The sequence below is a fragment of the Aphelocoma coerulescens genome, chromosome 2 (assembly GCF_041296385.1).
Source record: "Aphelocoma coerulescens isolate FSJ_1873_10779 chromosome 2, UR_Acoe_1.0, whole genome shotgun sequence".
Lineage (NCBI taxonomy): Eukaryota > Metazoa > Chordata > Aves > Passeriformes > Corvidae > Aphelocoma > Aphelocoma coerulescens.
The window spans coordinates 52,801,815-52,813,856 of record NC_091015.1 but is presented as its reverse complement, the minus strand read 5'-3'; the positions used below and the strand labels follow the sequence as shown (position 1 = coordinate 52,813,856).

The following is a 12,042-nucleotide window of genomic DNA, read 5'->3' as shown; positions in this document are numbered from 1 at the left end:
TGCTTTGATTTGTTAGTTCGTAACCAAGGAAGCAATAAATTTTCTATTATGTTTTACAGTTGGAGTACATTATACATGTAAATGTATTTTTAATTTAAAAAAGTCCTTAAAGCTGCTTTTTGGATGCTGTTTATTTTTAAATAATTTAAACCATTGACACATACAATCATCTTTAATTTATTTTCTGATTATTTCAAATTCTTCTTGTATATACAAGTTGAAAGTCTAAAAGTAACATGAGAACCATTTCGGGTACTCTCTAAGGGCATACAAAAATGTATTAATTCCCTCATAAAAGTGTCCTTGAAGTTTCTCTCGTATAGCTGTCAATCCTGTGATAGCAGTCATGTCAGCCAAATAGTTAAAGAGTCAGGATGATCTGAGCTGTTGTAGAAATGAGTCAGCCATTTGCCTCAGAATCTCCAGAGCCAGCTGTGTGCCTGGCTTTTATTGTTCCCAGCAGAAAGGTGAAAGTCACAGAGAAATGTAAGTAACACGTAAATTGACACTGCATCAAGCTAATGTAGACTTAGTGACACAGATTCAAGTATCTACCTTTTTAATGGTCTCATTATTCTATTTCCGATCTCTCTTTACAGTTCATTTCTAAAACCTTGTTTTTCCAAAATAGAACTCAATCCAAAAAAACACTTCAATTTTACAGTATAATGCCCCGCTCTCAAAACGCACCCAAAATCTCCCTCACTGGTTGCAGAGATGATTTCTGTGTATTATATAATCTGATGTCAGCTGTGGAGGAAACTGATTTTGAAGTTTGTAATCATTATTTAGAAATGAAACATTTTTTAAACTAGTTATTAGTATAACGAATAGGTATTCATTCAGCTGCCCTAAGAAACAGAGGCACCACCATGATATTGCTCTGTCTTTCCACATTAGTGGGATACTACTACTGCCATTAACAGCTGAGTTGGCTGCAGCACATTGTGGAAAAGTTTTTTGAAGAGCCCACCTTGGAAATATTTGTTTTATACTGCCGAGGCTGAAATAATTAGCAAGTTCTGGATCAGGTATCCACAGTAGTTAAAATATTAGAAACTGATCCTTCCAGTTCTGCAGGGTACTGGCACTCCAGGATGCAAATATTTACAGGTCAGTTTAACATGTGGCCATTTAAAAGGTTATATGACTGTACTAATGTCATTTACAAGACAAATACAACAGTGAGCTACTCCAATGAAGATATCTGCAAAACTCAAAATTTATAGCATCTAATTTTAGAAGACTTTCTATGCAAGCTCAGACTTGCATTCCTTAATATAGCCCATGTGATGGGGAGTGATCAGAATTATAGCTAAACTTTCAGTAACCAACAAAAATATAATATTTCGACTTTTGAAAAGGTAGATAAAATCTCTGGTTCTTTCCAGCGTCGCTCATAACTTTGTCATGAAAAGCATCTGCCAGGAAAAATAGTGGCATGCTGATATGCAGTCTGGTAATGTAATACTAACAAAAGACTTCACCTTCTTACAGTATACTCAAAACATTATCACATACAAGACATAGGCAGCTGTTTAAGGACAAGCAGTAGTAAGACACTGATAAAGAAAATTCCATCCCAGGGATATTTAAGGCAGATGAAAAGGCTTAGATGTTCTCATTACTCAAAAAAAGTAGCCACAGCATGATCCATGCCAAGACTTTGGACCAGTGAATAACAACCAAGTACAAGTGCCTGGATAATCAGGAGCAGCAACATGAGAGAGGCACTGTCTGCCCTTCACCTGCTCAGTCCACTCCAGCAGATTTCATCCTTCCCTTGTCCTATGTTCTATTCTCATCACGTGATAGGGCATATAACATGCTGTGCCTGCTTTTTCAGTTTATGCATGTCCTTTTATTTTCCACTTAGTATCTGGATGCTAGCAATGCTGAGTCACTAAAATTTACAGTAGCACAGCTCTATATGTTAATAAAGACATGATGAGAAAACAGAATATAAACAAACAATGTAAATCTGTGTCCTTCCTGCCCCTTTAACAGATCTGTTTCATCAGAAAAGTAAAGGTAAGCTTCAATGGAGGTAAAAAAAGAGAAAAATATGAAATCTGGTCTTCTCAAAATCCAATGTCCATCCAAACTCATGAAAGTTGTACTTAATATTTGTTTATCTACATGTTTCTCATTTTGGCCATGAGTTCTTCTAGGCTTTCTTCAGACTCTGCTACTGTCTCCCCAGTCATTAAATTCTCTTCCTGTTAGGAGCAGGAAGAAAAAGTTGTCAACAAAAAAAGTAAACAAAAAAACTCCCCACAGATCAGCTTTATTGCTATTACACCACACCATATTCCTAGAACCAGGCACCCAATTGTGAGATTAGGCATAAGTGATTTTAAGCTTAAATTGTAAACTATTTGGACTAGGAGTTAGAATGTTCTTACTGCAATACATTCAGATTCTCTGTTCCCCAGGCATACTCATTGCTCTTTCACTATATACAGCTTTTACAAGATATGTATTATAAAAATTATTTAGTCACCAAAATATCAACTGAGAAATTCACATTTGCTGTCCTTCCCCCAGCCCCCAAATGCATTCATTCCTATCATCTCAGAAGTACATTCACACTAGCATCCAAACTTAAAAGAAATGTATTTAATAGAAACACAGAACTGGACCATAGAAGGTACTAATCATGATGTACTGAGGGTCCAGTCTCACTGCAATTGTTCAAGATGGAATTCTCTTTTAAGTTTAAAGGGGAACCAAACTGGTTGCTACTATAAATTTAATCTACAATGTGTATTTCAAAAATTCATAAAGAATAAATACTTTACCTTGTCTGGGATAGTATATGCTACACTAATTCCCTCAGGAAGATCAGGTACAGGGCCAGATGCAGCCTTCAGCTCATCTTCTGAAATTTCTGATACTAATTCGATGCCTTTGCATTAAAAGGAAACAAGAACTCCATTAAAATAAGAAAAAGTTCTTTAATTACCAAGCTATCACAGTGAGAGGAAAGCTGCAGCTACATTTCCAAAACAGAAAACAATTAAAAGCAGGAAGCCCTTTAAGTTCAACAACTTCATTCCATTATCAATACAAAATATTTTCCCTTTAAAATATATTAAATATTTTATTTAAATAATTTTAAATTATTATTTTTTATTTATTATTATTATATAAATTAATATTATTTAAATTATATAAATTTAAATAATATTAAGTAATTTATTTCTGTATAGGCAACTTGTGTACAAGAATGGCACCTCGTCTTTGTTCTTATCATTTAAATCTTACCATGAGGACACTCCTCTCAATTGTAAGATAAAATTATTTTCTTTCTCATGTAATAAACATGCACATCTCCATTCTTTATATAAATGATTATATAAAACACATTTATCATTCCTTATAAAAATTCCTTCTAATCCTTATAACAATTCCTTCTAATCCTTAAGACAAATCCTTCTCATTTAAAACCCTGAGAGGAATATAAAAATCCATGGGATGCCCCAGCACAGTGGTTATGGAAATTACAACTGCTCTTTAGTGTATTTAAAAGGAATATGCAGTTAATACATCTTGTCACATCTCTCTCATCTTCAGACCATCCTCTGAGAAAGTTCTTTATTCAAGCAGCAGTTACATTTTGAGCCTAAAACCTGCACATTGCACTAAAAACACATCATCAAGTTGTGCTAAAATTACTTTCCAAACCTGTGAAAAGCCAATAGTAATTACAGGGTGTAAGTTACAAAAAATAGGAACTATAAGCATTATATGTATCCTAAACTGTGTTCACCCAAACTGAATCTCAGTAATTGGGAACATCATTTAGTCTTCAGTTGATGACTTACCCCAGTCATTGTCTTCGTGTACTATTTCTTCTTCCTTTTCAATTACTTCTTCTTTTGGTCTTGCAGCTTCTTTTTTCTGGAGGGAAAACACAAAAAAATAAACCCCTCAATAACCAAAAATTACCAGTCTAATTCCAACAACAGCAAAGAAGATCAAGACTAATATTCACATTTCTTTCAATATGTAAGATAAGAAAGTTCTAAATGGTGATTGCTTAGGAGCAGAAAGGCAGAATACCTGCAAACTGACAAAAACACCAAACCCATAAACACTCAGAAAGGTAAGACTGCCAGAAAGGTTGAGCAATTACGTAGAAGAAAATATTCCTTACCTGAATGCAAGCCATTCTTCCTACCCTTTAAGATAACTCTAAGTACTGTATATTTAGAAACGTGCAACCATGTGAAGACAAGGCTGCTGAAAATTGGAGTAGCAATGAACATTTTCTTTTACTAGATATTTGTAGCTTGCTTTGTTCTTAAGATTTTAAGAAAGGGGGGAAAAAAGCCCCCAAACAAACCCACAAACCCACATCATTTTTACCTTATAATTTTCTTGCTGTTTTCTGCAATTGAGGTCACTACACTGGGGGTTTGGCTTCATAGACATAGTTGGGAAGAAATCCTGCATCGCGTTGTAACCAAGATAATAACTCACAGTACCAAAGTTTAACAGGTATCTAGAAACACAGAGAAAGAAGGAGCTTGTAATACAGGTGAAAACCTAAAAGTTCAGTTGCTCAAGGAATAATTTTTCCTCAAAGAACTTTTAGAATACACTTTCACGCTTGTGCAGTTTGCAGAGTTACTGTAATTGCCTTAAATCCAGTCATGCTGTTGTCAGCTGGCAACAGAATAACTGGATTAATACAGAATCCCATCCTCTCAAGGTGTGTGAGAATAACTCAGCTGCAGTCTCACAAAAAATGTATTTAGGGCTCTATGTAGGCAGTGTTCTCCCATGCCTTAATCCATCGCTTGGAACACTCAGGTGTCCTGTATTACAATGGGGAAGTTTTCAGAGCTAATCAGAATCACTTCAGTCATCCTTATTGTAGGGTCAGATTTGCAATTAAAACAAAGATTCCAATTAAGCTGCAATGTTTGTATTCTTTGTTCAAGAAAAACACCTCTCTCTGCACAGCTGAAAATGAAGCTTTGTTGTTGACAGGCACATCTGCAAACAGTACTTCTATTCCTTAGTAACTTGAAATTTTTGTGTTTCTGACCAAACCAAGCTAAGGTTAAAAGCAGGCTAAATACAATCTCATCCTCAAAGATTCTTGTAAAACACTGCATCATTTTGAAAATGAGTACAAAGTTGTTCAAATATTTTCCTTGCCGATGCATGCAATTCTTTTAGCAGTTGGAGTCATGTGACAGTACTTTTTTTAGATAGTAAAATATGCCATATTGCTCTGTAACTATTTTTAATTCCCCTCAGGTTTTTAGAATGCAAACACTGCAAGAGAAGTAATTTATTCATTGTCCATGTACAAAATTTCAAAGACAAGTCAGCACTGTAGATTTTTTATGTAGAACTTAATGATGTCAAATCAGAGCATGTTTAAATGCAGAACTAAGAAAACAATGTGCATGTGTGTATGCAGTAACAAAAATTCTTTGGAAAACACTGAAACTGCTTCTTACCCCTGAAAAGTCCTATTTAAAATTCAAGCACTGTGTATTTCAGCCCTGTTCAATGTTGCCAATGCCATTAGGAAACAGACCATGAACATGTAAAAAGAACCAGACCTGTCATTATGAAATGTTCCTTCAGAGTTTCAGAGGTTTTTTTCTCATATATTTGCTGTACACATCAAATAGCAACAACTCAGTCACTTACTTGAGAACATTCTGTACAAGCATTCCTGCCACAACACCCATGGTTGTAGGAAGACTGGCTGCACAAACTCCTTCTCGTTTCAATGTCTTCTCATCAATATTTGCTGCTACTACAAGTGGAGGAGCACACTGAGGGACAACAGAGAAATTAAGCTGTAAAAAAGCATTCAAGAAATCCCACAGAAAATTTTAAGCTACTGCATCAGCTGTGCCAGGATCACACTCCCTAGCCAGCTAATCTTCACATTCCCAGTCCCACTCTAAAAGGCAAGTGAGCAGTTCAGCAGAGCACCACGTACCGCAAAACAAGCAGATTCACCGGGTATGATCAGCTGTATGTGTCCTGACACTGCATTTTCACTCACTCCAGACTCCATCCAGATTTGTCCAAGTTCATTGCAGGCCTTATAAACACAGAAACACACACGTCAGTACTGCAGAAGTTCAATGGAAAGAAAAGGAACCCAAAAAATGTGATAAATTGGGAGTGATGAAACACATTTATCTCCCTGCTTTCAGGCAAAAAGGCTTTGGTCAGAAAAAGGGACATGAAGAGATAGAATAGAAATTATCTATCAAAGGAAAAATCAAACAGCAAATTAAAGTTGCCCTCATGAAGCCAGCCCTTTGTGCTTTCCTGAGGACCTGAGATGTTTTAACAAATACAGACTTCAGTGACCCAGTTACAGCACACTACAGAATATAATTCCACAAACTATTCTTAGAGGCTTTGATACAGTGCCTGCAATTTATGGATCAAGTCAGCTGAAGGATAACAGAAAACATATATTTGGCATATACCCTACATTGGCTGCTACTATAAAGAAAAACAGTTTGATTAGGTACACAGCATTTTTAGGCTACAAAAAGCCATATGAAGTATACAATTAGCTATAGAAAGTCTTTAAAAGTTTGTAAGATTGAACATACTGGCCTTTGAAAATACCTTTATATAAACAGAGTAATTTGAAAAGACAGAGCTTATGACACTTTGGTATTTACTAACCATTAGCTGATAGTAACTAAAAAGTCTACAGTTATATTTATACACATAAAATGGATTTATAAGAACTGGGTAAAAGCTCAGATTCCTCAAGGCAAGGGGGTCATTAATTAGGAAATTCTTTTTAAGTTCCTGTCTTTTCTATAGCCCCACAATTCCTAACATTATTTATAGGAGAAAAAGACTTCCACAAGCTCATGCCTTTGGTGGCCTTACCGTGTTAATTGCCATGCGAGCCTCAAAGTTGTCCACGCAGCTTAGAACCAGATCCACAGGCTTGCCCTCCTCCAGTGCACCGTTACTGAAACAAGCATCAGAAGTTTACATGAAACTGCTGGCAGAACAAAACACCACCACAGCAACCAAAATGCTGCTTTTAGAGTATAGAAGCCCAAGAGAAGTGACTTTCTAACAAAACTTGTGAAATGCAGTACAGATACAACCAGCATCTTAGATCTGCTGGTTGTAGAAACAACACCATGCTGAAGCTGGGATTTAAATATATGAGCATTTTAGACTGTTTTATATAGTATACACTCACAGAACAAAGTATTGGAGAATTTATATCTTTCTACAAAAGAACTGCAAATGGTATAAATTATTTCAAATCTCTATGAGATCCACTAATAACTATTTTCTTTCTTCATTCTAAAAATCTTACCTGAAACCACTACAGAGCACTCAAGATACGATCTGTCTGTTTTCTATAATGGAAACCCCACAGTTTTGGTTGGAAATATAAAGATGCACTCATATAAGAAATAACTATGTAACAGTAGAAATAAATGTCAACTGTAGAGAACACATCTAGGCAGGAATGTCTTCATATACATATATGTCCCAGAGGTTTTCAATTGGGAGTTATTAAATTGAAAAACAGCCCCAGCAAGAAAAACATGAGGCTGTGTAGAACCACACATCAGCAGAAGTTAGCAATATGCTAAAGTTGGGGGATTTTACCTTATTCTACCCATGAAGTGTTCAAAGTTGTCCAGTGTTGTGATGTTGTAGTTATGTACTTCAAACTGAACATCAGGATTAATATTCCTTATGGAGGAAATAATAGGAGTCAACAGTAAAGAATACAACGAGAATTTGCATTCTGCTCCCTAACTTCATAAGGGTTGCTACAGTCTTAAGTTTCCAGTCACCCATATTTCTCAAAAATTCAGATTAGATGAGAAAAAACCCCGCAACATATTTAATTGGCATAATTTATACCAAATTTCTGAGCAAAACTTGTTATACTTAAAAAGCAGACTCACATTAAGGTTTTGGCCACTACAAAAATGTCTTTGAAGCATCCATCATCCCCACAAATATTTTATACCCAAATTCCCAAATTAGATCATCCTCCTTTGCAAATGATTAAGAGTGAAACATTGGTTTTCTGGAGCAGCATCCTGGCTAAATACATTTTAACACCCACTTCTCCAAGTTATACCTCAAAGTATGTTCTGCTGCTTGCACTTTACTTAATCCAGCTTGATGAGGTTGGAAGAAGAGTCTGTTCATGTTTGCCAGTTCCACTTTGTCATAATCAAACAGAAGCAGCTACAATAAAGATTGTTTTACCATGTGTGAATCTCCAGAGACTCTGCAAACAGAGCACTATGGCAAGGCATTTTGAACAACAAAACTAATTCTACGACTAAAAACATAAAAAAAGCCATCCCCAACCAACCTCCCTCCCTCCCAGGCCTATTCAGTTCACATACAAGAGGTACCAACATCGTAAGGATGTGAAAAACTGAACCAATCTGTTAAGTCATTAAAATTACTTAATAAAAAGTTATCTTGTCATTTGATCTAAACTAAGAATATTCAACAGATTAACCTACATCTCTCTTATCACATTCCTACTTGCTGCCACGTGACAAATAATGTTTGTGATAAAGATACCTGTTTGGCATCTACTACATTTCAATTTCATGAATACAAACTTGGTTCTCATAAGACTTTATCTTTTATGTGAAATACCCCCTCCTTTTTCTTTATTTTGTTTTCTTTTTGCAATAATCCAGCATGAAGATTAGATAAATGGGTTCATATAAGAATGTGGAGATGACAAGCATCCAAACAAGAATCATCCACATGATACAGGATTAAGCCCTAAATAAATCAATTTTACCAGCATAATAAAAATAGAGACTCTTCATGTGTGATGTTTACACAGGTGCTGTTCTTGAGTGCCTTCTTCACAACATTTTTTTATTTGGGTAAAATCAACAGAGTGAAATCAAATCAAATTCTTTACAAAGAGGACTAGTCCATCTGCTGTAAAGATACAGAAGAAGAAAAAAACTCTCATTACCTTACCAATGCCACACCTTGTCAGCATTTCAGCAGTCACACTGCCAACGCCACCTACACCTACTACTGCAACTGTAAAGGTACGGATTTTCTGTACAAAAGAAATAATCAGTATATCAAAAGTGGTCCTCCCAGGGAAAAAATGCAAGCAATGTTTCATTTCAGACAGAATCCTACCTCGTAGTCTTTGACAATTCCCATTCTTTTTAATGCCATCAAACGACTACAAAAAAAAAAAAGCAATGTTACACAGAAAATGTTCTTTATATTTCTAACAGCAATTTTGCTTTTCAGGTATTTAAAATTACTTTTGCTTTAGAAATAACCTTACCAAGCACTAAACTCAAGCCTACTGTTTTCACTGCAGTTGTGATTGCCAGCTAGGTAGAGTCTGAGTAACAGAGTAGATGCTTTCCTATTTGCACCAGAGTCCTAACCCTGCAGAAACTCATGTACTTATTCTATTGGTATGAGCAATATTGATGAAATCAGGAGGACACAGCTATTTTTGTAAATGAATCCCTGATTTACAGAATGAAAGGTGACACCTCTTTTTGGTAATGAACCATATGGCAGCAAACTAGTGAAGACTTGCACTGTTTTCTAATCGATTTGATTAGATTAACATAACATTAAAAAAAAAGTACAGACTATCAGGTTCTGAGGATAACTGAAAGGATTTTAAAGTAATCTTTTACCCCTCTATTGCATTTTTTCATGAAAGTACAAGTATCAACTTGTATTAAGGAAAAAAAAACCAACAAACCCAAACCAACAAACCCAAACCAACAAACCCATCAGATTTCTAGATGGGAAGTGATCTCTAAAGCTCAAGAATTCTATAAACCAACTTCTAAACGAGACAATTTGGAGGAATGAGAATAAGACCTCAAGGAATACCAACACCTGTCCCATTTATTAGCAACCTAGCTGAAAAACTCACAAGGTTTCCCCTCTCTCTCTCTCCCCCCGCCTGTATTGTAAAGCAAGATAATACAAAGTAACCCTGACATCCACCCCTGCCAGCCCGGCCAGGTGGGAAATCCGAGAGCATCCCTCCCCTGCGCCGCACAGAGCACCTGCCTCCGGCACTGCCCGACACCTTCCTGAACACACCCAGCCCCGTCCCTCAGATTCCCACCCGTCCGAGCTCTCTCCACATCCATGTGCCTCTCCCGCTTCACCCAGACCCACCGTTCCAAGCCACGGCCCTCCCTCTTCCCCATCCTCCGCATCCTGACCGAGCCCTCCGCAGTCCTCCCGGCCCTCACCGCACCTGTAGGGGTTGGAGTCGGTCACCTCGGGGCTCATGGTGTCGATGCGGGCCCGCGCCGCTCCCCGCCCGCGCTTCTCCCGGGCCAGCTCCTCCTCCAGCTCTCGTACGCGCCGCTCCAGCCGCTCCAGCCGCCCGGGATCCGCCATGGCAGCGACACGTCTGTGCCCGGCCGCGGCAGCTTCCGGGAAGCGCCGGGGCGGGCCCTTCCCGGGGCCGCCTCCTCACACCCGGCAGCCGAGCGGGCTGCGGGACGGTGTCTGCCGGGGCGGTGTTTGCTTCCTGGGAAACGTCGTCTTCCAGGAGAAGCAACCGGCCCCGACAGCCAGGGGGCTGCGAAGGGCTTTTCTTGACGGACCGAGGCGCCTCCGGGTGACCCGGCCGGGGCGGGCTGCGGCGCGGCCTCCGAGGATGGCGGCGGAGCCGGGCACCAGCGAGGTGCGGCGGCAGCACCGCTTCGACCAGGGCAGCCTGGAGCGGTACCTGAGCAGCCGCTTGCACGGCTTCCCTCGGCAGCCCGCGGGCGCGCTGGCTGTCAGGCAGTACAGGTAACACAGGTGACTGACACAGGCGGCGGGGCCGCCCCGCTCCCCTGCTCAGAGCGCCCGGGAAGGAGAGGAGAGGAGAGGAGAGGGAGAGGAGAGGGAGAGGAGAGGGAGAGGAGAGGAGCCGCTCGCTGCCGCCTGGCCGGGAGGGTGGTCAGAGGTAGAGCCCTTTTCCGTGGGGATGGCGGGCAGCACTCATCGACGGATTCTTAAGATGCGTTCTGACTTAGTCCAGTTAAAGTCATGGCCTGGCTCGTCCCTTGAGCTGCTGCAGAAGCCAAAGTTTGCAATGTCAGCCTTTCACACGCAGTCTGTCCGGGCTGTGTGTTGGGTGGACTTCGCACTGTCCTCAGAGTGCACCCACAATTGTTTTATTGCCTACACATCCATCTCAATTGACCTGTTCCATCTTTAATCGCACAGCAAATAGTAATGTTCAGAAGCACATACATGGCCTAAGAAATCAATAGTAAAAGCATTAGGCTGTCACCAGGTAAAACAAGTCCACGAGAACAGTAAGGATGTGCTGACATTCCCGTTAATGTCCAAAGAGCATTATGGCAGTGTGCCAGGGAGGTGCTACACCGAGGCTCCAACGCCACTATTCCACAGAGCACGGAGTTCATTTGCATTCAGCAGATCAGTGGAGTGGTTGCATGACTTCATGTCAGGAGCTATTAGAAGTTAAGTTATTCTAGAAATGAGGATTAATTCCTTTGTAGGCATGACCTTGACTAATTTATCTGCAGCTATCACTAAGAAACAGTGAACAATTTTTCATTGTCTTCTGATGCCAATATAAAACATTCATTCAGTCTGCAGCTGTGCCCTGATCCTTGTATGTACCTCAGCTGAGACTTTAGGAGGGGCCTTAGGAGAGTAGTTAATAGTAAAATCTGCTAAAATTTTGTTAGTATTTATGCTCTTACTACTTTGTCTTATAATTGCAGTTCAGGGTTCAGCTGGCCTAAATTTCTTTTGTGCTAGGCAGAGTATTTGTCTCTTAAACTTATTAAAATACTACTAACTGCCCTAACTGCTTCCAGGAGAATGGAAATGTGATGGGAGGAATGAAAGCAGAAGTCCATTTGATTTTTATTTTCCAATAGCTGTCTAACCATTTATTGAACTAAGTCAGAATACATCTTAAAAATGAACCAGAATAAGGAGAGAAAGGCATGCAGATTAGCACAGAGCCTTGAGGAAAAGAAGGATCAATGGGCTTGATTGGAATAT

General features: G+C 39.1%; 2 protein-coding genes across 2 annotated transcripts in view; one reads left to right on the top strand and one right to left on the bottom strand.

The window, feature by feature from the left end:
- Window positions 1-542: 542 nt before the first annotated feature.
- On the bottom strand, window positions 543-10,410 carry UBA5 (ubiquitin like modifier activating enzyme 5). Its single transcript, XM_069007463.1, has 12 exons — window positions 10,265-10,410; window positions 9,166-9,211; window positions 8,990-9,079; window positions 8,120-8,229; window positions 7,636-7,722; window positions 6,892-6,976; window positions 5,972-6,076; window positions 5,674-5,801; window positions 4,372-4,507; window positions 3,828-3,903; window positions 2,802-2,908; window positions 543-2,219 (listed from the first exon to the last, which is right to left on the bottom strand). Exons 1-12 carry the CDS (start codon window positions 10,408-10,410, stop codon window positions 2,136-2,138), a joined length of 1,200 nt encoding a protein of 399 aa, XP_068863564.1. The 3' UTR covers window positions 543-2,135.
- Window positions 10,409-12,042, top strand: part of ACAD11 (acyl-CoA dehydrogenase family member 11) — a 29,758-nt gene continuing 28,124 nt past the window's right edge. The window contains exon 1 of the mRNA XM_069007462.1: window positions 10,409-10,809. Within this exon, the coding sequence (XP_068863563.1) occupies window positions 10,409-10,809 (401 nt within the window). The remainder of the gene's footprint in view (window positions 10,810-12,042) is intronic.